Genomic DNA, 22,514 nt, shown 5'->3' on the forward strand with positions numbered 1-22,514 from the left:
AAGTTAAAGCTTGGTCACAAATGTGTCTTCCAAATGGACAATAACCCCAAGCATGCTTCCAAAGTTGTGGCAAAATGGCTTAAGGACAACAGTGTCAAGGTATTGGAGTGGCTGTCACAAAGCCCTGACCCCATTTCTTTAGAAAATGTGTGGGCAGAACTGAAAAAGCGTGGAAGGAAGTCTACAAACCTGACTCAGTTACACCAGCTCTGTCAGGAGGAATGGTCCAAAATTCACCCAACTTATTGTGGGAAGCTTGTGGAAGGCTACCCGAAGCGTTTGACCCAAGTTAAACAATTTTAAATGCAATGCTACCAAATACTAATTGAGTGTATTTAAACTTCTGACCCACTGGGAATGTGATGAAAGAAATAAAAGCTGAAATAAATAATTCTCTCTACTATTATTCTGACATTTCACATTCTTAAAATAAAGTGGTGATCCTAACTGACCTAAGACAGGGAATGTTTACTAAGAATAAATGTCAGGAATTGTGAAAAACTGAGTTTAAATGTATTTGGCTAAGGTGTATGTAAACTTCCGACTTCAACTATATGTAAGAGGCAAATGGATCTTACATGTATTCATGTTTACTTCTTCGGTCCGCCCTCACAGGCACATTATAAAGACAAGTATGAGAACGAGGTGAAGGGCCACTATATTGGCAGCTATGAGGATATCTACATGCAACACTGCAAGAAAATGGAGGAGATCAAGAGTGAAGTAAGTGGTGGTTTTGTCTTGTTTTCTCTTCTATTACATGGTTAAGAGTAAAACATTGGTTTTGTCTTGTTTTCTCCTCTATTAAGGGAATAGGGTTTCATTTGGGATGCACACGACAGGTCAGTTCACTCTGAATGATTAGAAAGTAACATTCTTTTCTTTTGTCTTTTCAGCAAAACTACAAAGCTGATTATGAGGACATCAAGACAAGATGTTTCTATCCTCAAACCATGTCGCCAGAATATGAAGCTCATAAGAAAGTTGCCCAGTGTAAAGATGTAAGTTCGCTTCTTGAGGAAAGGGTGGAAATTAGAACCAGTCAGTTGCAGTATGATGAGCATGGACAAGACTTTTCCATTGAACATTAGATTGACAGAATTCTTTGATTTTGGTTAACATTGTCTTCTTTTTATTCTTGGTATTGATATGATATATTTAAGCAATAAGGCACGAGGGGGTTTGGTATATGGCCAATATACCAAGGCTAAGGGCAGTTATTACGCACGACACAACGCGGAGTGCCTGGATACAGCCCTTAGCCGTGGTATATTGGTCATATACCACAAATCCCCGAGGTGCATAATTGCTATTATAAACTGCTTACCAACATAATTAGAGCAGTAAAAATACCCGTTTTGTCATACCTGTGGTATACGGTCTGATATACCATGGCTGTCAGTAAATAAGCATTCAGGGCTCGAACCATCCAGTTTATAAATGACATCTTTCATGTGTGTTTCATTTTGCAGAAAGTGTACCGGCAACATCCGGGTACGGTGAAGTTTACGCAAGTGACAGACTCGCCTGTTCAAGTGCAAGCCGCCATCAACGCTAAACAGCTGAGTGATGTATGTATTCAACTTTTACCACAGACCTTATACGATTATTAAGTTCAATATTAACTAGTTACGCTATAGAATTACAATTACATCTGTTTGTCTAGCTTAGAAAATAGGTATTTTGACCTCAGTGGGACAACCTGTTAAAAATATGTGACATCATTTTGTTGGAGTTTATGAACAAATGCTAGAAAAGAGATGTCGGCTGAGCCGTTGCCATGACACTAAAGGTTCTTGATAGCTGTTGCCTGAAAATGTGCTCATTCATCTACACAGCACATTTTTCTATTTTGTTTATTTAACCTTTATTTAATCAGGTAGGCCAGTTGAGAACAAGTTCTCATTTGCAACTGCGACTTGGCAATGCTAGAGGCGTCACTACAGACACCCTGTTTTGAATCCAGGCTGTATCACAACCGGCCGTGATTGGGCCGGTTGCGTCGTTCGAGTTTGGCCGGTGTAGGCCGTCATTGTAAATAATAATTTGTTCTTAACTGACTTGCCTAGTGAAATAAAGGTGAAATAAAAAAATAAATAAAAAAATGAGATGCAGTGCCACTGCGCCACTCGGGAGCCCCACATAACCCAGCTGTCTTCCTGCAAACGCCATGGAAACCAGAGAGCCCTATCTCTCTCTTTGTAGTATTAATAGCAACATGCGTTCAGTCTGATGAAAATAACCCCTAGTCTCATGAGAGGAGGGGGGGCTGACAGTTGAGACAACTCTCGGCCTCCTACTCCTCACAGACAGGCAGCACCTCTCTCTAGTGGTGTGAAACAACCCCGGTAGTACTCCTCTTGTCCACAAGGAGTCACTATAGCTCTACTCAGCTCTATGCACTGCCAACAGTACATTTTACCTGACTATATACCTGACTGTATTTTCATGTGTATTCATGTGGTTCTTCCTCTGTTTTCCAGCTCAACTATCACGCAGCATATGAGTTGGATAAGTTTAAGTGTGCCCTGCCCCCAGACTACCCCTTCTTCATCCAGTCCAGAGCCAATGCATATAACCTTAGTGATGTAAGTGCAATTCTGTTGATGATAATGTAGGTCATGTTCTGTTGGTGATTATGTAGAAAATGTTCTGTTTGTGATCATGTTCTGTTGATGATACTGTAGATAATGTTCTGTTGATGATACTGTAGATAATGTTCTGTTGATGATACTGTAGATAATGTTCTGTTGATGATACTGTAGATAATGTTTAAAAAAAAATACAGTTATAGTTTGAATAGAGTTCATTGAATTTGTTATAAGATTATTTAAAAATGATGTGCTTGTATTGACATAATTTCACAGTCATTGTATTCGGTTATTGTTGACCCTCATTGGATAAACCCTCCTGATCTTTAATTGTATGATACTAATATCCTAAATGTATTTATTCCCTCTGTGCAGAGTTGTTATAGGTATGATTGGGAGAAAGTGAAAGCCAAGCAGTTCGAGGTCAAGGGTGATGCTATCTCGATCCTTGCAGCCCGTGCCCACACAAACATAGCGAGTGATGTGAGTAGGCATGCCCTGAAATGAACATCTACACATACATGTAATGTTATTGTTCATACTGATCAATGCTGACTGTTTCCTTTTGTATCCTGTGTAGTAAAGGCCTTGACATGATCTTTGCTCTTTGCCCTCAGGTCAAATACAAGAAGGAATTTGAGAAGAACAAGGGAAAGATGGTGGGAGCCCTCAGCATCCATGACGACCCCAAGATTATGCACTCCATGCACGTGGCCAAAATCCAGAGTGATGTAAATAATTTTCCTTCCCAGGGACTACAGATTAGACTACAAATTAGCCGTCTATCATAATCTGGCACATTTACAAAAATGTTAGTTAATGTACATTGTCCCTGTCAAATTAACCTAATAAAGTAAATTCCACTGAGTTTTGGTATAAAACAGAAAGATGAGGACTGTGTCTGTCAGTGTGAAAGGGCTATTAGGGTTCACTGTGACTCGTCTCAACATTATAAGTAAACACTTTTTTGTCATGGAGAGAATGTCGTGCCTCACCTTCTAATTCTCTCAAACTCTCTCCACAGCGCGAGTACAAGAAGAACTATGAGAAGACAAAAACCAAGTACATCACCACGCTGGACATGATGTCTAACACCCTGGCCAAGAAGTCCCAGGGTATCGCCAGCATGGCCGGCTACAGAACCATCCACAACCGCTACCTCCTGCCTCATGACGCCATGTCGCTGGACCTGGCCAAGAAGGCCAACATCATCCAGAGTGACGTAAGATTGATCTGATGGATTGATCAAATTGATTGATTGATTGATCTAATAGATTAATTGATTTGTTTATTAATGTGTTCATTAATTGATTGGTTTGGTTTCATCCTAGCAAACATCTGGGGAAAAGGTTATAATAGCATTGCAGCATTATACACAGTGTAAGTATAATGAAAGTTATTCTCACACTACTTTATGACTCCTTCCTTCACTACAGAATGAATACCGTTCAGAGTACAACAACTCCACCAAGGGCTCTGGTTGGGTCGCCTTCGGCTCCATGGAAGTGGAGAAGGCCAAGAAAGCTGGAGATATCCTCAATGAGGTAGCTACCACTACATGATCTAGTTTAATTTAGCGGTCTATTTGCCATAATGCAGTAAATACACAGGAAGCCGTACTCACCAGAGCTCTCACAATAAAAACAGCATTAGTTGTAATATATTTTTAATTGTGTAAAGTCTTTTCTCGCCTTGACAGTTTAAAAACACATCAAAATTGGTTTAATCTGCTTTGACATAATATTTGTACCCTTGATCCTCCACTTCAGAGAAAGTACCGTCAGCACCCAGACACTGTCCCCTTCACCTCCATCGCTGATCACCCCGTCATGATGCAGGCCCAGGTCAACCAGATTATGAGGAGTGATGTGAGTTTTATTGCATGATAGTATGGACATTGTGATCTGTCTTCATTCCCGAACACAGATTAATCTCAGTGCCGGATGAAAAAGCTATTTCAACTGAGCTTCTGTGTCGAGGAAACTGGCTAATTCATGAAGGTTACGTACTGTATTCAGCTTAGTACAAATTGCAAACTTTTTTTATATCAGTAATTAATTTCTGTGGATGGAACACCTATTTTATATCTAGAAATATGTGTTTGTGTACCTACTGATTTTAATTAGTATTCTTCTTCCCCTGCAGCTTCACTACAAGAAGGGTCTTGAGGAGATCCATCAGAAGTACTCTCTGCCCCATAATGACCCCCAGTTCCTTCAGGCCAAATGCAACGCCTACAACATCAGCAAGGTACTGTTGACCAACACTGATAACTTGTGCCTTATACTCATATTTAATTTAATGAATTATCAAACGTATTATCGCATTATCGTCACCTGCCCACTACTCTACAGTGTTTAGACATCTTTCCTCTTAATACTGCTGTGCCTTTTTGGGTGTATGCTACATGCATTTACTGTATTATATTAGTGTCTCATGGAAATAGTGTATTCATTTACCGTATTGGTTTATTTCAGAACTACTACAAGCAGAGCTGGGAGAAAACCATTGCAAAGGGCTACGACATGAGGCCAGATGCTATCTCTGTCATCCATGCTAAGCACGGCAGACATATTGCCAGTGATGTAAGTACACAATAAATTGCCAGGACAACATCAAATCAAATTGAATTTGTTTGGTCGCATACACATATTTAGCAGATGTGTTTGTGTAGCGAAATGTTTGTGTTCCTAGCTCCAACAGTGCAAGTAATATCTAACAATACACAACAATACACACACATTTTAAAAGTAAAAGAATGGAATTAAGAAATATAGAAATATTAGGACGAGCAATGTCGGAGTCCAGAGTATAAATATATATATATATACAGTGGGGGAAAAAAGTATTTAGTCAGCCACCAATTGTGCAAGTTCTCCCACTTAAAAAGATGAGAGAGGCCTGTAATTTTCATCATAGGTACACTTCAACTATGACAGACAAAATGAGAAAAAAAATCCAGAAAATCACATTGTAGGATTTTTAATGAATTTATTTGCAAATTATGGTGGAAAATAAGTATTTGGTCACCTACAAACAAGCAAGATTTCTGTCTCTCACAGACCTGTAATTTCTTCTTTAAGAGGCTCCTCTGTCCTTCACTCGTTACCTGTATTAATGGCACCTGTTTGAACTTGTTATCAGTATAAAAGACACCTGTCCACAACCTCAAACAGTCACACTCCAAACTCCACTATGGCCAAGACCAAAGAGCTGTCAAAGGACACCAGAAACAAAATTGTAGACCTGCACCAGGCTGGGAAGACTGAATCTGCAATAGGTAAGCAGCTTGGTTTGAAGAAATCAACTGTGGGAGCAATTATTAGGAAATGGAAGACATACAAGACCACTGATAATCTCCCTCGATCTGGGGCTCCACGCAAGATCTCACCCCGTGGGGTCAAAATGATCACAAGAACGGTGAGCAAAATCCCAGAACCACACGGGGGGACCTAGTGAATGACCTGCAGAGAGCTGGGACCAAAGTAACAAAGCCTACCATCAGTAACACACTACGCCGCCAGGGACTCAAATCCTGCAGTGCCAGACGTGTCCCCCTGCTTAAGCCAGTACATGTCCAGGCCCGTCTGAAGTTTGCTAGAGAGCATTTGGATGATCCAGAAGAAGATTGGGAGAATGTCATATGGTCAGATGAAACCAAAATATAACTTTTTGGTAAAAACTCAACTCGTCGTGTTTGGAGGACAAAGAATGCTGAGTTGCATCCAAAGAACACCATACCTACTGTGAAGCATGGGGGTGGAAACATCATGCTTTGGGGCTGTTTTTCTGCAAAGGGACCAGGACGACTGATCCGTGTAAAGGACAGAATGAATTGGGCCATGTATCGTGAGATTTTGAGTGAAAACCTCATTGTATCAGCAAGGGCATTGAAGATGAAACGTGGCTTTCAGCATGACAATGATCAGCATGACAATGATCTTAAACACACCGCCCGGGCAACGAAGGAGTGGCTTCGTAAGAAGCATTTCAAGGTCCTGGAGTGGCCTAGCCAGTCTCCAGATCTCAACCCCGTAGAAAATCGTTGGAGGGAGTTGAAAGTCCGTGTTGCCCAGCAACAGCCCCAAAACATCACTGCTCTAGAGGAGATCTGCATGGAGGAATGGGCCAAAATACCAGCAACAGTGTGTGAAAACCTTGTGAAGACTTACAGAAAACATTTGACCTCTGTCATTGCCAACAAAGGGTATATAACAAAGTATTGAGATAAACTTTTGTTATTGACCAAATACTTATTTCCACTATAATTTGCAAATTAATTAATTAAAAATCCTACAATGTGATTTTGTGGATTTTTTTTCTCTCATTTTGTCTGTCATAGTTGAAGTGTACCTATGATGAAAATTACAGGCCTCTCTCATCTTTTTAAGTGGGAGAACTTGCACAATTGGTGGCTGACTAAATACTTTTTTGCCCCACTGTATATATACAGTACTAGTCAACAGTTTGGACACACCTACTCATTCAAGGGTTTTTCTTTATTTTACTATTTTCGACATTGTAGAACTATGAAATAACACATATGTAATCATGTGGTAACCAAAAAGTGTTAAACAAATCAAAATATATTTTATATTTGAGATTCTTCAAAGTAGCCATCCTTTGCCTTGATGACAGCTTTGCACACTCTTGGCATTCTCTCAACCAGCTTCATGAGGTAGTCACCTGGAATTTAAATTAACAGGTGTGCCTTGTTCAAAGTTAATTTGTGGGATTTCTTTCCTTCTTAATGCATTTGGGACAATCACTTATTTTGTGACAAGGTACAGTAGGGGTGGTATATACATTTACATTTACATTTAAGTCATTTAGCAGACGCTCTTATCCAGAGCGACTTACAAATTGGTGCATTCACCTTATGACATCCAGTGGAACAGCCACTTTACAATAGTGCATCTAAATCTTTTAGGGGGGGGGGGGCAGAAGGATTGCTTTATCCTATCCTAGGTATTCCTTGAAGAGGTGGGGTTTCAGGTGTCTCCGGAAGGTGGTGATTGACTCCGCTGTCCTGGCGTCGTGAGGGAGTTTGTTCCACCATTGGGGTGCCAGAGCAGCGAACAGTTTTGACTGGGCTGAGCGGGAACTGTACTTCCTCAGTGGTAGGGAGGCGAGCAGGCCAGAGGTGGATGAACGCAGTGCCCTTGTTTGGGTGTAGGGCCTGATCAGAGCCTGAAGGTACTGAGGTGCCGTTCCCCTCACAGCTCCATAGGCAAGCACCATGGTCTTGTAGCGGATGCGAGCTTCAACTGGAAGCCAGTGGAGAGAGCGGAGGAGCGGGGTGACGTGAGAGAACTTGGGAAGGTTGAACACCAGACGGGCTGCGGCGTTCTGGATGAGTTGTAGGGGTTTAATGGCACAGGCAGGGATGTATATACAGAAGATAGCCCTATTTGGTAAAATACCAAGTTCATATTATGGCAAGACAAGCTCAAATAAACAAAGAGAAACGACAGTCCATCAATACTTTAAGACATGGTCAGTCAATCTGGAACATTTCAAGAAATTATATACTGTACATATGAATTAGGTAAAACAGTATGTAAATATTATTTAAACTGTGCCCAGCGTTCCATTATTAAAGTGGCCAGTGTTCCATTACTATGTACATAGGGCAGCAGCCTCTATTAAATTCAGGGCAGGGTACTGGGTGGGGGCTATACAGTATGTAGTCCACATGTAGGCTACGTTGAATAGTGTCACATCTGATTATTCTTTTACTTCTTCCTTTCAGATCCAGTACAAGAAAGACTATGTGAAGGGAAAGGGCAAACAAATCGGCTGCCGCAATCTTCAGGATGACCCCTTGCTGGTGCACTACATGGATGTGGCCAGGTTGCAGAGTGACAAGAACTACAAGAAGGACTACCACAAGTCAAAGCTGAAGTTCCACTCTCCAGTTGACATGATGAGTGTTGTACATGCCAAGCACGCCTCCACAGTGCAGACCTTTGCTGGCTACAGGAAGATCCAGCACCACTACAGTCTTCTGCCTGGGTCCATGAATCTTGAGCTGGCTCGCACCATGAACACCAATGCCAGTGATGTAAGTAGTTTGACTCCTACACAGGGAAAGAACAAAAGGATTTCCCGCACTGGCCTGAAGGGCTAGTAGACTGTGATTTTCTACTAGCCCCGGTTTCATTCTACTAGCCCCGGTTACATTCTACTAGCCCTGGTTACATTCTATTAGCCCCGGGTTACATTCTATTAGCCCCGGGTTACATTCTACTAGCCCCGGTTACATTCTACTAGCCCCGGTGACATTCTACTAGCCCTGGTGACATTTTGCTAGCCACGGTGACATTCTGCTAGCCACGGTGACTTTCTGCTAGCTCTGTGACATTCTACTAGTCCCGGTGACATTCTCCTAGCCCTGGTGACATTCTACTAGCCCCAGTGACATTCTACTAGCCCCAGTGACATTCTACTAGCCTCGTTGGCATTCTACTAGCCCACATTCTACTAGCCCCAGTGACATTTTTACTAGCACAGGTGATATTCCACTAGCCCCGGTTACATTCTACTAGCCCCGGTTACATTCTACTAGCTCCGGTGCCATTCTGCTAGCCCCGGTGCCATTCTGCTAGCCCCGGTGACATTCTGCTAGCCCTGGTGACATTCTGCTAGTACTGTGACATTCTACTAGCCCCGGTGACATTCTACTATCCTCGGTGGCATTCTACTAGCCTCGTTGGCATTCTATCAGCCCACATTCTACTAGCCCCAGTGACATTTTTACTAGCACAGGTGATATTCTACTAGCCCCGGTTACATTCTACTAGCTCCGGTGCCATTCTGCTAGCCCCGGTGACATTTTGCTAGCCCCGGTGACATTCTACTAGCCCCGGTGACATTCTACTAGCCCCGGTGACATTCTACTAGCCCCGGTGACATTCTACTATCCTCGGTGGCATTCTACTAGCCCCGGTGACATTTTTACTAGCTCAAGTGACATTTTTACTAGCCCAGGTGATATGCTACTAGCCCAGGTGATATTCTACTAGCCACGGTGACATTTTTACTAGCCCAGGTGATATTCTACTAGCCCAGGTGATATTCTACTAGCCCAGGTGATATATATACTAGCCCAGGTGCCATTCTACTAGCCCCGGTGACCGTTTTACTAGCCCAGGTGATATTCTACTAGCCCAGGTGATATTCAACTAGCCCAGGTGACATTCTACTAGCCCAGGTGATATTCTACTAGCCCAGGTGATATTCTACTACTAGTCAAATCTGTGCCATGCAGTATTTGAAAAGACAACATTTCACTTGCCTGGTGGACTAGTTGGGCTAGTTGGGCACATTTTCTACTAGCCTGATTTGAAAAGTACTTCAACTTGTAAGTTGTAATGCTGCATCTTTGGTTTTTACAGTAGTGGCAATTTGCAGCATTTCTCACATGGTTTCCTCCCCTTGCCGGATGCAGGTGAACTACAAAGCGGATTGGGAGAACTCTGTGAAGGGAACTGGCTGGATCCCCATCGGCTCCATTCCTGTGGAGCTAGCCAAGCAGGCCGGGGCTGTTCTGGATGAGCACAAGTACAGGCAGCACCCTGAAAACTTTAAATTCACCAGCAAGATGGACGGCATGAATATGGAGCTGTGCAAGCATAACCAAAAGATCATGAATGTTGTGAGTAGTACTTACTTACTAGAAAGGCCACCAATCAGATATCTAGTTGTCCATTGAATTGAATTTGTCTATTTAATGTTTTGTTGAAATGTCTTGTTTGTGTTGCACCGAATTGAATTGAACTGATCTGAACAAAACTGTTGATTGAAATATATGGTGTAATGGTGTTATTTTTTTGCAGCAAGAATATAAAGCCAGTGGAGAGAAGTTCCTGCACACTTACAATCTCCCTGCAGATGCACCAGAGTTTATGCAAGCCAAATACAATGCTGTCAACATCAGCAAGGTTGGTTAAATGTTGATCACTGTCCATACTATTATACAACTATGCTATTATAAACATTCAATACCCATATATATTAATTATCCATGCCATGTGCCTGTATTACTATATAGTTGGTTATATGTTGAATGATCACAGAACTGTTAGCCATTTATTTTTTATCAGTAACTTACTGTATAAACTGAATACAGTAGATTACCATAGAATGCACAGTCAAATACTGTAAATGTGTTTTACAGTATTAATTATGGTGCATTTGGGAAAATGTTGTGGGCGGGGAAAGAGTCTCTGTTAATGAACATATTTTAAAGCGTGCCATGTAAGAGCCTATATTTGTTGCATCTGTGAGTGAGTGAGAATGCTGTACCTCCACAGAATACGGTAATATACTGTAGGAATTCTACAATTCTACAAACCTTGTCCTGAAACTCGACAGTAACCCCAACCCGGAAGCCAGCCGCACCAATGTGTCGGAGGAAACACCGTGCACCCGGCCCCCTCGGTTAGCGCGCACTCGTCGCTGGAGCGCGATGAGACAAGGATATCCCTACCGGCCAAACCCTCCCTAACCCGGACGACGCTAGGCCAATTGTGCGTCACCTCCCGGTCGCGGCTGGCTGTGACAGAGCCTGGGCGCGAACCCAGAGACTCTGGTGGCGCAGCTAGCACTGCGATGCAGTGCCCTAGACCACTGCACCACCCGGGAGGCCACTCGTTTTGCCCATTCTAACGTTCAATCAAACAGTAACTGAATACCTGTCTGCCTGCTTTATCTAGCAAGCCACGGCCACCTGACACACTGTCTGTAGGAGCGAACCATTTTCGTGTACTGGGTGGTGTACCTAATAAACTGGCTACTGAGTGTGTATATAATTTTGAATGCTTTAAAATACACTTAATATACACATATTCATTGACCATTTTGCATTAATTGAAATGTGCTCATGACTGTAAGTAATGTGTTTTATTTCTCGTTCTCCTCATCACAGAACTATTACACATATGCTCACCGTCAAGACATTCTCAAAGGACATCAGGTGAAGGCAGATGCCATCCCCATCATCGCTGCCAGGGCCTGCACTAATATTGCCAGCAATGTACGTATGAATTGGAAGGAAGTGGAAGAATTGGAAGGAATTGGAAATCTGTATTTGGGTTTATTGGTCATAATTGACCATAATCATGACATGTTATTCATGGTATTTACATTCATCATTGTATTTCCTGTACAGTACAAGTATAAGCTGGCGTACGAGAAGGGAAGAGGCAAGCATGTTGGCTTCCGCAATGTTAAGGACGACCCCTTGCTGGTGCACTACATGGAGGTGGCTAAAATGCAGAGTGAGCAGAACTACAAGAAAGACTACCACAAGTCAAAGCTGAAGTTCCACTCTCCAGTTGACATGATGAGTCTTGTACATGCTAAGCACGCCTCCGCAGCGCAGACCTTTGCTGGCTACAGGAAGAGCCTTCACAACTACACTCTTCTCCCTGAGGCTATGCCTGTTCAGCTGGCTCGCACCATGATGGATATCCAGAGCAACGTGAGTTCATTTCAATACCTGATACCTGCCCTGATATCAAATCAAATGTATTTATATAGCCCTTCTTACATCAGCTGATATCTCAGTGCTGTACAGAAACCCAGCCTAAAACCCCAAACAGCAAGCAATGCAGGTGTAGAAGCACGGTGGCTAGGAAAAACTCCCTAGAAAGGCCAAAACCTAGGAAGAAACCTAGAGAGGAACCAGGCTATGAGGGGTGGCCAGTCCTCTTCTGGCTGTGCCGGGTGGAGATTATAACAGAACATGGCCAAGATGTTCAAATGTTCATAAATGACCAGCATGGTCAAATAATAATAATCACAGTAGTTGTCGAGGGTGCAGCAAGTCAGCACCTCAGGAGTAAATGTCAGTTGGCTTTTCATAGCCGATCATTAAGAGTATCAATCAATCAATCAAGTTTATTTTATATAGCCCTTCGTACATCAGCTAATATCTCAAAGTGCTGTACAGAGACCCAGCCTAAAACCCCAAACAGCTAGAATGCAGGTGAAGAAGCACGGTGGCTAGGAAAAACTCCCTAGAAAGGCCAAAACCTAGGCAGAAACCTAGAGAGGAACCAGGCTATGAGGGGTGGCCAGTCCTCTTTTGGCTGTGCCGGGTGGAGATTATAACAGAACTATGCCAAGATGTTCAAAAATGTTCATAAGTGACAAGCATGGTCAAATAATAATCATGGATAATTTTCAGTTGGCTTTTCATAGCCGATCATTAAGAGTTGAAAAACAACAGGTCTGGGACAGGTGACGGTTCCATAACCGCAGGCAGAACAGCTGAAACCGGAACAGCAGCAAGGCCAGGCGGACTGGGGACAGCAAGGAGCCACCACGCCCGGCAGTCCCGACGTATGGTCCCAGGGCTCAGGTCCTCCTGAGAGTATCTCTACCGCTCCTGCTGTCTCTAGAGAGTTGAAAACAGCAGGTCTTGGACAGGTAGCACGTCCGGTGAACAGGTCAGGGTTCCATAGCCGGAGGCAGAACAGTTGAAACTGGAGCAGCAGCACGGCCAGGTGGGCTGGGGACAGCAAGGAGTCATCATGCCAGGTAGTCCTGAGGCATGGTCCTAGGTCTCAGGTCCTCCGAGAGAGAGAAAGAGAGAGAGAAAGAATTAGAGAGAGTATACTTAAATTCACACAGGACACCGGATAAGACAAGAGAAGTACTCCAGATATAACAAACTGACCCTAGCCCCCCGACACATAAACTACTGCAGCATAAATACTGGAGGCTGAGACAGGAGGGGTCAGGAGACACTGTGGCCTCATCCGATGATACCCCCGGACGGGGCCAAACAGGAAGGATATAACCTCAACCATTTGCCTAAGCACAGTCCCCACACCACTAGAGGGATATCTTCAACCACCAACTTACCATCCTGAGACAAGGCCGAGTATAGCCCACAAAGATCTCCGCCACGGCACAACCCAAGGGGGGGGGGGGCTATATCTGTCCTGATATCTGTCATGTCCTGATACCTGTCCGTATACCTGTCCTGATACCTACATGTCCTGTCCTGATACCTACCATGATATCTGTCCTGATATATGTCCTGTCCTGATACCTGTCCTTATACCTGTCCAGTCCTTATACCTGTCCTGATACCTACATGTCCTGTCCTGATACCTACCCTGATATCTGTCCTGATACCTGTCCAGTCCTTATACCTGTCCTGATACCTACATGTCCTGTCCTGATACCTACCCTGATATCTGTCCTGATATCTGTCCTGTCCTGATACCTGTCCAGTCCTTATACCTGTCCTGATACCTACATGTCCTGTCCTGATACCTGCCCTGATACCTGTTCTAATACCTGTTGTGATACATTTCCTGTTTCCCTGTGTGTCTCTACAGAACGCCTACAAGTCCGACTACAACAACATGTACAAGGGTACTGGCTGGGTTCCTATTGGCTCTATGCAGGTGGAGTTGGCTAAGACAGCCATGGCAGCCCGAGATGAGCAAGGCTACCGTGTGCACCCCAGCACCCTGAAGTTCACCAGTCTGACTGGCCAGATGAACATGGCCCTTGCCATGACCAACACCAAGCTACTTGATGATGTAAGAAAAAACAACTTTGTTTATCGTTTATTAGGATCAAATGTGAGTATTTATTCCCTAATATGGATGTTGAATGTGATTACCTGGTTCTGTCTCTCTTTGAAGGCTTCATACAGAGCATCTGGCGAGAAGTTCAAGCACACCTACAACCTGCCTGCAGACAGCCCCCAGTTCCTCCAGGCCAAGTGCAATGCTCAGACCATGAGCGAGGTCAGTACACACACACACTCACACAACCACACACATACATACATATACTCACACACACATACATACATACACTCACACACAAACAAACACACAAACACAGACACACAGTCTCAATTTCTCTTACATTTTAAAGATGTGCAAGTACAAGTTTTGCGATGTTTGACTGTGTTTGACTGGTTTCTTTGTTTTCTCCTAGTCTCACTACAAGCACAAGTGGGTGGAAGATATTGCCAAAGGATACGACATGAGGCCAGATGCTATCTCTGTCATCCATGCTAAGCACGGCAGACATATTGCCAGTGATGTAAGGACACAATAAACCCGTTTTTCTAAAGTGATCTACCTGGATTTCTCCTATCGGAATTAAACACATAGAAATAGAATGAATACAACGGACAAATCATTAATGTTATTTTTTTAACCTTTATTTAACTAGGCAAATCAATTAAAAACAAAGTCTTATTTACAATGACAGTCTACCAAAATGGCAAAAGGTATCTTGTGGTGACCGGTGTTTGGATAAAAAATAAGAATGTAGGACAAAACACACATCAAGCATTCTTCTTACCGAACCACATGGCCTTTGTTTTAGATGTGTTCAGAACAAGGATAAGGGCAGAGAAAGCTTGCAGAGAGAGGTAGTGAGATAGGTAGTTAGCAAACCAGGCCTAAGACCCCTCAGAGACACCAATACTCCTTAGCCGACCCACAAGAATGGAATGGTCTACTGTATCAAAAGCTTTGGCCAAGTCAATAAAAATAGCAGCACAACATTGCTTAGAATCAAGAGCAGTGGTGACATCCTGCAGGACCTTTAAGGTTGCAGTGACACATCCATAACCTAAGTGGAAATCAGATTTCATACCAGTGAGAATACTATAGACATCAAGAAAGCCAGTCAGTTGATTATTGACATGGTTTTCCAACATTTTTGATTAACTGGGCGAGATAGAAATTGGCCTGTAACAGTTAGGATCAGCTTGATCTCCCCCTTTAAATAAAGGATGTACCGTGGCTGCCTTCCAAGCACTGGGAACCTCCCGAGAGAGGAGAGACAGGTTAAAAGGTCAGAGATAGGCTCGGCGAAGATAAGGGCTGCAACCTTAAAGAAGAAAGGATCTAAACCATCTGACCCAGATGTTTTTTTGGGGGGTCAAGTTTAAGGAGCTCCTTTAGCACCTCTGACTCAGTGACTTCCTGCAGGGAGAAACTTTGTAGCGGGGCAGGGGAAAAATAGGGAGAGGCACCAGGGCTAGTCACAGAAGGACTGGGAGATGAGAACGGGCAAGGAGGCATGACTGAGTCAAATAGAAATTCTGACTTATTGAAGTGGTGATTAAAGAGCTCAGCCAATCGCTCCTTGTCAGTAACAACCACATCATCAACATTAACGGACATGGGCAGCTGTGAGGAGGAGGTTTTTACATTTACATTCTAGTAATTTAGCAGAAGCTCTTATCCATAGCGACTTACAGTAGTGAGTGCATACATTTTCATACTCGTCTCCAGGTCTTATTCTCCAGATCTTTCAAAGTTTTCCAGAACTTCTTGGGGTTAGACGCACAGAGAGAGAACTGCTTCTTAAAGTAACTAACTTTGGCCTTCCGGATAGCATGAGTTCACTTATTTCTCATTTTCCTGAACGAGAGCCAGTCAGCCTGACTATTTAAGTACCAAGCCTTTTGCCAAATGATGTTCTTGATGTGGAGTAACTCTGCCAGATCACGGTCGAACCAGGGCTGAACCTGTTTTTAATTCTCATTTCCTTTATGGGGGAATGCTTGTTAACAATACCTCTGACTTAAGTAGGGACTCCTGTTCTATTCAGTGTATTTATATGCATTTAATCCTATCCGCTAGGCAAAATCCAGATAGATCACTTTTGAAAAACTGGGCCCAGGAGGACAGAAAGAGCTATACAGTATGTAGTCCACATTAATGTTGCCACGTCCAATAGTATCGGATTGTCTGATTATTCTTTTACTTCTACCTTTCAGATCCAGTACAAGAAAGACTATGTGAAGGGAAAGGGCAAACAAATCGGCTGCCGCAATCTTCAGGATGACCCCTTGCTGGTGCACTACATGGATGTGGCCAGGTTGCAGAGTGACAAGAACTACAAGAAGGACTACCACAAGTCAAAGCTGAAGTTCCACTCTCCAGTTGACATGATGAGTCTTGAACATGCTAAGCACGCCTCCACAGTGCAGACCTTTGCTGGCTACAGGAAGATCCAGCACCACTACACTCTTACCGCTGACTCCATGAACCTTGTGTTGGCTCGCACCATGAATGCCAGTTCCAGTGACGTGAGTACTGTTCATGTGACTTCAGCCTAGTGCTAGGGGTGTTTTCTGTTAACATGCTTGTGGGTGTCAAATACTTCATTCATTTGTGTTTGGTTCATTCCCCAGTATGAGTACAAGTCTGACTGGAACAACTCTGTGAGAGGAACAGGATGGATTCCTATTGGCTCATTGCCGGTGGAACTTGCAAAGGTTGGCGGGGACATCCAGAGTGAACAAAAGTACCGTACACACCCCTCTAAATTCCAGTTCAAGAAGCTGATGGACTCTATGGACATTGTCCTGGCCACTGACAACAACAAGATCATGAACAAGGTACACCATAAACTATAACGCCATATTTGAAATTAAAAACACATAGTTTTAAATGTGATGTTTTCTCATTTGTCCTAATGTTATAATTGATCTGTGTTTGTACCAATGATATTGCAGCAAGAATACACCAAAAAATGGCACAATGACAAGCTCACAGTCCATGTGATGCCAGATGCCCCTGAGATTGTCCTGGCCAAGGCTAATGCTATCAACATGAGTCAGGTAAGGCTACCTTTTTCAAACATGTAGGTTACCCTCAAAATATTCCTCTTTGTAATGCATCATGCTTTTGCAATATAACTTTGAAATATCTCTTGGAATTTGAATTATTTAGCAAATGTTATTTTTGGTCATATTTTAATAAATTGTTTCTCCTCCATTCCAGAAAACCTACAAAGCAGGCCTGGCGAAGATGTATAAGAATGGTTACGACTTGAAGGTTGATGCCATAGCCATTCAGGCTGCCAAGCAGGGCACCAAAATCGCCAGTGACGTGAGTGACTCAGACCAGCAATCTAAGGCTTTAAAACCATTTTACAATCTGCTCCAACCTCTGTATGTATGCATGTGTATCGGAGGTGTTGGGATAAAGCTGAAGTAGAATTTCCATTGGACCTTGTATACTATAAAGTAATCTTCATCAAAGCTAAATATTCGTCCTGGGAATAATAAACTGTTGTTGTTTATTTACACAGTACAAGTACAAGCTGAGTCACCGAATGAATAGGGGAAAACAAATCGGCTGCCGCAATCTTCAGGATGACCCCTTACTGGTGCACTACATGGAGGTGGCCAGGTTGCAGAGTGACAAGAACTACAAGAAGGACTACCACAAGTCAAAGCTGAAGTTCCACTCTCCAGTTGACATGATGAGTGTTGTACATGCCAAGCACGCCTCCACAGTGCAGACCTTTGCTGGCTACAGGAAGATCCAACACCACTACACTGTGCTTGCTGATGCCATGAACGTGGAGTTGGCTAAGCAGATGCAGACGATCGCCAGTGATGTAAGTATTATTTGACTCATAATACTATAAAAACAAACAGAACAACATGTTTTTGTATACAATACATTTTTTCTCTCATAATTATTTAACCATTCCCAGATTCTGAGCTGTTAAGACACATCTAAATCTGTGAGAAAAGTTTGGTTATGTTATCACCTTTTTACTGCAGAATTTGTACAAAAGTGACTATGAGACAAGCGTCAAAGGCACAGGATGGATTCCCATTGGTTCTCTGGATGTAGAGAGAGCCAAAACAGCTGGCCTGATTGGCAGTGAGCAACTGTACCGCCAACACCCCAGCAGCTTTAAGTTTACCAAGGACATGCACTCCATGGACGTCGTCCTGGCCAATGCTAACAATGCAATCATGAACAAGGTATCTACTGTATCTACTGATTGTCTATACACATATGTCAACTGTATATATTATAATGTATACAATACAAATACATGGTAATACATCGAAATAATAAGAAGTATATCTGTCTTATAGCAAACGTACGTTGACGCCTGGAATAAGGATAAGAACTCTGTCCACATCATGCCAGACTCAATGGAGGTGGTGTTGGCCAGAGCCAACAAGATCAACTCCAGTGCTGTAAGTCATACCTTCCACACCTCACTGTAGTGTTCATTTAGGCTGCATTGTCCTAATTAATTCAAAACATGTTTTTTATTCCTCCTGTACAGACACTATATAAGCTTGCCAATGAACAGGACAAGAAGAAGGGTTATGACCTGCGCAATGATGCTATTGCAATCCTGGCAGCCAAACAGGGCACATCCATTGCTAGCGATGTAAGTGAAAAACTGTCTATTGAATAAATGATGTGTGAACTTCAGCATTTGAATGAAACCTAACTATCTCAATTTAATTTATTTAGTTCAAATACAGGGCTGGCTACCGTAAGCAGGTTGGCCACCACATTGGAGCGCGCTGTGTCGAGGAAGACCCTCTGCTCATGCTGGCTATTAACTCAGCCAAGATTGCCAGTGATGCTCTGTACAAGAAGGACTTCCATCAGTCCAAGACCAAGTTCCATCTCCCATTGGACATGATGGCCTTTGAGTTGGCCAAGAAAAACCAGATCCAGGTCAACCATGCCAAATATGTAACTCGACTGCACAACTGGACCTGTCTGCCAGACTCCACTGATGTTGTCCATGCCAGACATGTCTATGACATAGCGAGTGATGTAAGTATGAATTAACTAGATCATGTTTTTCCAGTGTAACTATCTTTATTCCATCCATTTTGACCATTGTGGTATTGTTGTGTCTAGGCTGTGTATAAGGCTGATCTAAAGAGCCTGCAAGGTATCGGATGGGTTCCCATCGGCTCACTTGATGTTGAGAAGGCAAAGAAAGCCGCCGAGGTCCTGAGTGAGAAGCTGTATCGTCAGCACCCAAGCAACTTCAAGTTCACCAGCTCAGTTCAAGACATTGGAATGGTTTTGGCTAAACAAAATAATGATAATGCCAACAAGGTATTTGACTAACTGGTATATCTTTATTCATCATTTGCCTTTAAATGTTTCCCCTGGTAGATTATATTCAAAAAATGATTCCATCATTTAAACCTGCTTTAAGGTAATCTGATCTCCCCTACTTTAGGATTATATTTCAGCCATTTAAATGAATAGGTACTTCACGCTGTTAGTTTGAACTTGAAACTCATTATTGCAGCAAGCTTACACTCAGGTGTGGGAGAAGGACAAGACCAAGAACCACATTATGCCAGATGCGATGGACATTGTTTTGGCCAATGCAAACAAGTCCAACTACAGTTGGGTAAGTAACTGATTGCACAAAGGTAACCATCTTGATTTGTAAAAAAAAATTAAAATAAAAAAAATAAAAAAGTGTATTGTTTTTGTTTAGTTTTTCATGTGAAGTGTGTTGTGACTTTGTTAAATGTACTTTAATTAATTTGTGATTTGATTTTAAATACCCATGTCTATGGATTTTTTTTCTCATACAGAACCATTACAGGAAAGCAATGGTAGAGGATAAGAAGAAGGGCTATGATTTGCGCAGTGATGCCATTGCTGTCATCGCAGCCAAGCACGGCAGGGACATTATCAGTGATGTAAGTTCATTGAACATCTATCCATCATAAGCGATTCAATTTCTTTACTATTTCATGACACAATATATCAAATGTACGTCTGTAAAATAAAGACAATCCTCAACACTGCCATTTCATATCTGCCTTCTATAGCACAAGTACAAGACTGGCTACCGTAAGCAGGTTGGCCACCACATTGGAGCCCGCTGTGTCGAGGAAGACCCTCTGCTCATGCTGGCTATTAACTCAGCCAAGATTGCCAGTGATGCTCTGTACAAGAAGGACTTCCATCAGTCCAAGACCAAGTTCCATCTCCCATTGGACATGATGGCTTTTGAGTTGGCCAAGAAAAACCAGATCCAGGTCAACCATGCCAAATATGTAACTCGACTGCACAACTGGACCTGTCTGCCAGACTCCACTGATGTTGTCCATGCCAGACATGTCTATGACATAGCGAGTGATGTAAGTATGAATTAACTAGATCATGTTTTTCCAGTGTAACTATCTTTATTCCATCCATTTTGACCATTGTGGTATTGTTATGTCTAGGCTGTGTATAAGGCTGATCTAAAGAGCCTGCAAGGTATCGGATGGGTTCCCATCGGCTCACTTGATGTTGAGAAGGCAAAGAAAGCCGCCGAGGTCCTGAGTGAGAAGCTGTATCGTCAGCACCCAAGCAACTTCAAGTTCACCAGCTCAGTTCAAGACATTGGAATGGTTTTGGCTAAACAAAATAATGATAATGCCAACAAGGTATTTGACTAACTGGTATATCTTTATTAATATTTTTCCTTTGAATGTTTCCTCTGGTAGATTATATTCAAATAATGATTCCATCATTTAAACCTGCTTTAAGGTAATCTGATCTCCCCTACTTTGGATTATATTTCAGCCATTTAAATGAATAGGCACGTCACGCTGTTAGTTTGAACTTGAAACTCATTATTGCAGCAAGCTTACACTGAGGCGTGGGAGAAGGACAAGACCAAGAACCACATTATGCCAGATGCAATGGACATTGTTTTGGCCAATGCAAACAAGTCCAACTACAGTTGGGTAAGTAAATGATTGCACAAAGGTAACCATCTTGATTAATGTAAACATTTGTTAAAAACAATATTTAAAACACGTATTGTTTTGGTTTAGTTTTTCATGTGAAGTGTGTTGTGACTTTGTTAAATGCACTTTAAATAATTTGTGATTTGATTTTAAATACCCATGTCTATGGATTTTTTTTTCTCATACAGAACCATTACAGGAAAGCAATGGTAGAGGATAAGAAGAAGGGCTATGATTTGCGCAATGATGCCATTGCTGTCATCGCAGCCAAGCACGGCAGGGAAATTATCAGTGATGTAAGTTCATTGAACATCTATCCATCATAAGCGATTCCATTTCTTTACTATTTCATGACACAATATATCAAATGTATGTCTGTAAAATAAAGACAATCCTCAACACTGCCATTTCATATTTGCCTTCTATAGCACAAGTACAAGACTGGCTACCGTAAGCAGGTTGGCCACCACATTGGAGCCCGCTGTGTCGAGGAAGACCCTCTGCTCATGCTGGCTATTAACTCAGCCAAGATTGCCAGTGATGCTCTGTACAAGAAGGACTTCCATCAGTCCAAGACCAAGTTCCATCTCCCATTGGACATGATGGCCTTTGAGTTGGCCAAGAAAAACCAGATCCAGGTCAACCATGCCAAATATGTAACTCGACTGCACAACTGGACCTGTCTGCCAGACTCCACTGATGTTGTCCATGCCAGACATGTCTATGACATAGCGAGTGATGTAAGTATGAATTAACTAGATCATGTTTTTCCAGTGTAACTATCTTTATTCCATCCATTTTGACCATTGTGGTATTGTTGTGTCTAGGCTGTGTATAAGGCTGATCTAAAGAGCCTGCAAGGTATCGGATGGGTTCCCATCGGATCACTTGATGTTGAGAAGGCAAAGAAAGCCGCCGAGGTCCTGAGTGAGAAGCTGTATCGTCAGCACCCAAGCAACTTCAAGTTCACCAGCTCAGTTCAAGACATTGGAATGGTTTTGGCTAAACAAAATAATGATAATGCCAACAAGGTATTTGACTAACTGGTATATCTTTATTCATATTTTTCCTTTGAATGTTTCCTCTGGTAGATTATATTCAAATAATGATTCCATCATTTAAACCTGCTTTAAGGTAATCTGATCTCCCCTACTTTGGAATATATTTCAGACATTTAAATGAATAGGCACTTCACGCTGTTAGTTTGAACTTGAAACTCATTATTGCAGCAAGCTTACACTGAGGCGTGGGAGAAGGACAAGATCAAGAACCACATTATGCCAGATGCAATGGACATTGTTTTGGCCAATGCAAACAAGTCCAACTACAGTTGGGTAAGTAACTGATTGCACAAAGGTAACCATCTTGATGAATGCAAACATTTGTAAAAAAAT

The 22,514-nt window shown here is 42.5% G+C and overlaps 1 protein-coding gene across 3 annotated transcripts in view; it reads left to right on the plus strand.

Annotated features, from left to right (window-relative positions):
* The window catches only part of LOC129816605 (nebulin-like), a 95,031-nt gene that overhangs the window by 15,111 nt on the left and 57,406 nt on the right, over positions 1-22,514 (plus strand). For all 3 annotated transcript variants that reach the window (XM_055871292.1, XM_055871293.1, XM_055871291.1), the window contains 38 exons: positions 616-723; positions 897-1,001; positions 1,473-1,571; positions 2,484-2,588; positions 2,967-3,074; positions 3,209-3,322; positions 3,616-3,813; positions 4,028-4,135; positions 4,361-4,459; positions 4,737-4,841; positions 5,069-5,176; positions 8,344-8,655; positions 10,042-10,248; positions 10,430-10,534; positions 11,521-11,628; positions 11,764-12,075; positions 13,946-14,152; positions 14,258-14,362; positions 14,559-14,666; positions 16,360-16,671; positions 16,777-16,983; positions 17,101-17,205; positions 17,369-17,476; positions 17,679-17,990; positions 18,160-18,366; positions 18,484-18,588; positions 18,681-18,788; positions 18,875-19,186; positions 19,274-19,477; positions 19,677-19,781; positions 19,972-20,079; positions 20,212-20,523; positions 20,611-20,814; positions 21,013-21,117; positions 21,309-21,416; positions 21,549-21,860; positions 21,948-22,151; positions 22,350-22,454. In XM_055871292.1, the coding sequence (XP_055727267.1) occupies positions 616-723; positions 897-1,001; positions 1,473-1,571; positions 2,484-2,588; positions 2,967-3,074; positions 3,209-3,322; positions 3,616-3,813; positions 4,028-4,135; positions 4,361-4,459; positions 4,737-4,841; positions 5,069-5,176; positions 8,344-8,655; positions 10,042-10,248; positions 10,430-10,534; positions 11,521-11,628; positions 11,764-12,075; positions 13,946-14,152; positions 14,258-14,362; positions 14,559-14,666; positions 16,360-16,671; positions 16,777-16,983; positions 17,101-17,205; positions 17,369-17,476; positions 17,679-17,990; positions 18,160-18,366; positions 18,484-18,588; positions 18,681-18,788; positions 18,875-19,186; positions 19,274-19,477; positions 19,677-19,781; positions 19,972-20,079; positions 20,212-20,523; positions 20,611-20,814; positions 21,013-21,117; positions 21,309-21,416; positions 21,549-21,860; positions 21,948-22,151; positions 22,350-22,454 (6,264 nt within the window). The remainder of the gene's footprint in view (positions 1-615; positions 724-896; positions 1,002-1,472; positions 1,572-2,483; positions 2,589-2,966; positions 3,075-3,208; positions 3,323-3,615; positions 3,814-4,027; positions 4,136-4,360; positions 4,460-4,736; positions 4,842-5,068; positions 5,177-8,343; positions 8,656-10,041; positions 10,249-10,429; positions 10,535-11,520; positions 11,629-11,763; positions 12,076-13,945; positions 14,153-14,257; positions 14,363-14,558; positions 14,667-16,359; positions 16,672-16,776; positions 16,984-17,100; positions 17,206-17,368; positions 17,477-17,678; positions 17,991-18,159; positions 18,367-18,483; positions 18,589-18,680; positions 18,789-18,874; positions 19,187-19,273; positions 19,478-19,676; positions 19,782-19,971; positions 20,080-20,211; positions 20,524-20,610; positions 20,815-21,012; positions 21,118-21,308; positions 21,417-21,548; positions 21,861-21,947; positions 22,152-22,349; positions 22,455-22,514) is intronic.

Source organism: Salvelinus fontinalis, chromosome 19 (genome assembly GCF_029448725.1).
Source record: "Salvelinus fontinalis isolate EN_2023a chromosome 19, ASM2944872v1, whole genome shotgun sequence".
Lineage (NCBI taxonomy): Eukaryota > Metazoa > Chordata > Actinopteri > Salmoniformes > Salmonidae > Salvelinus > Salvelinus fontinalis.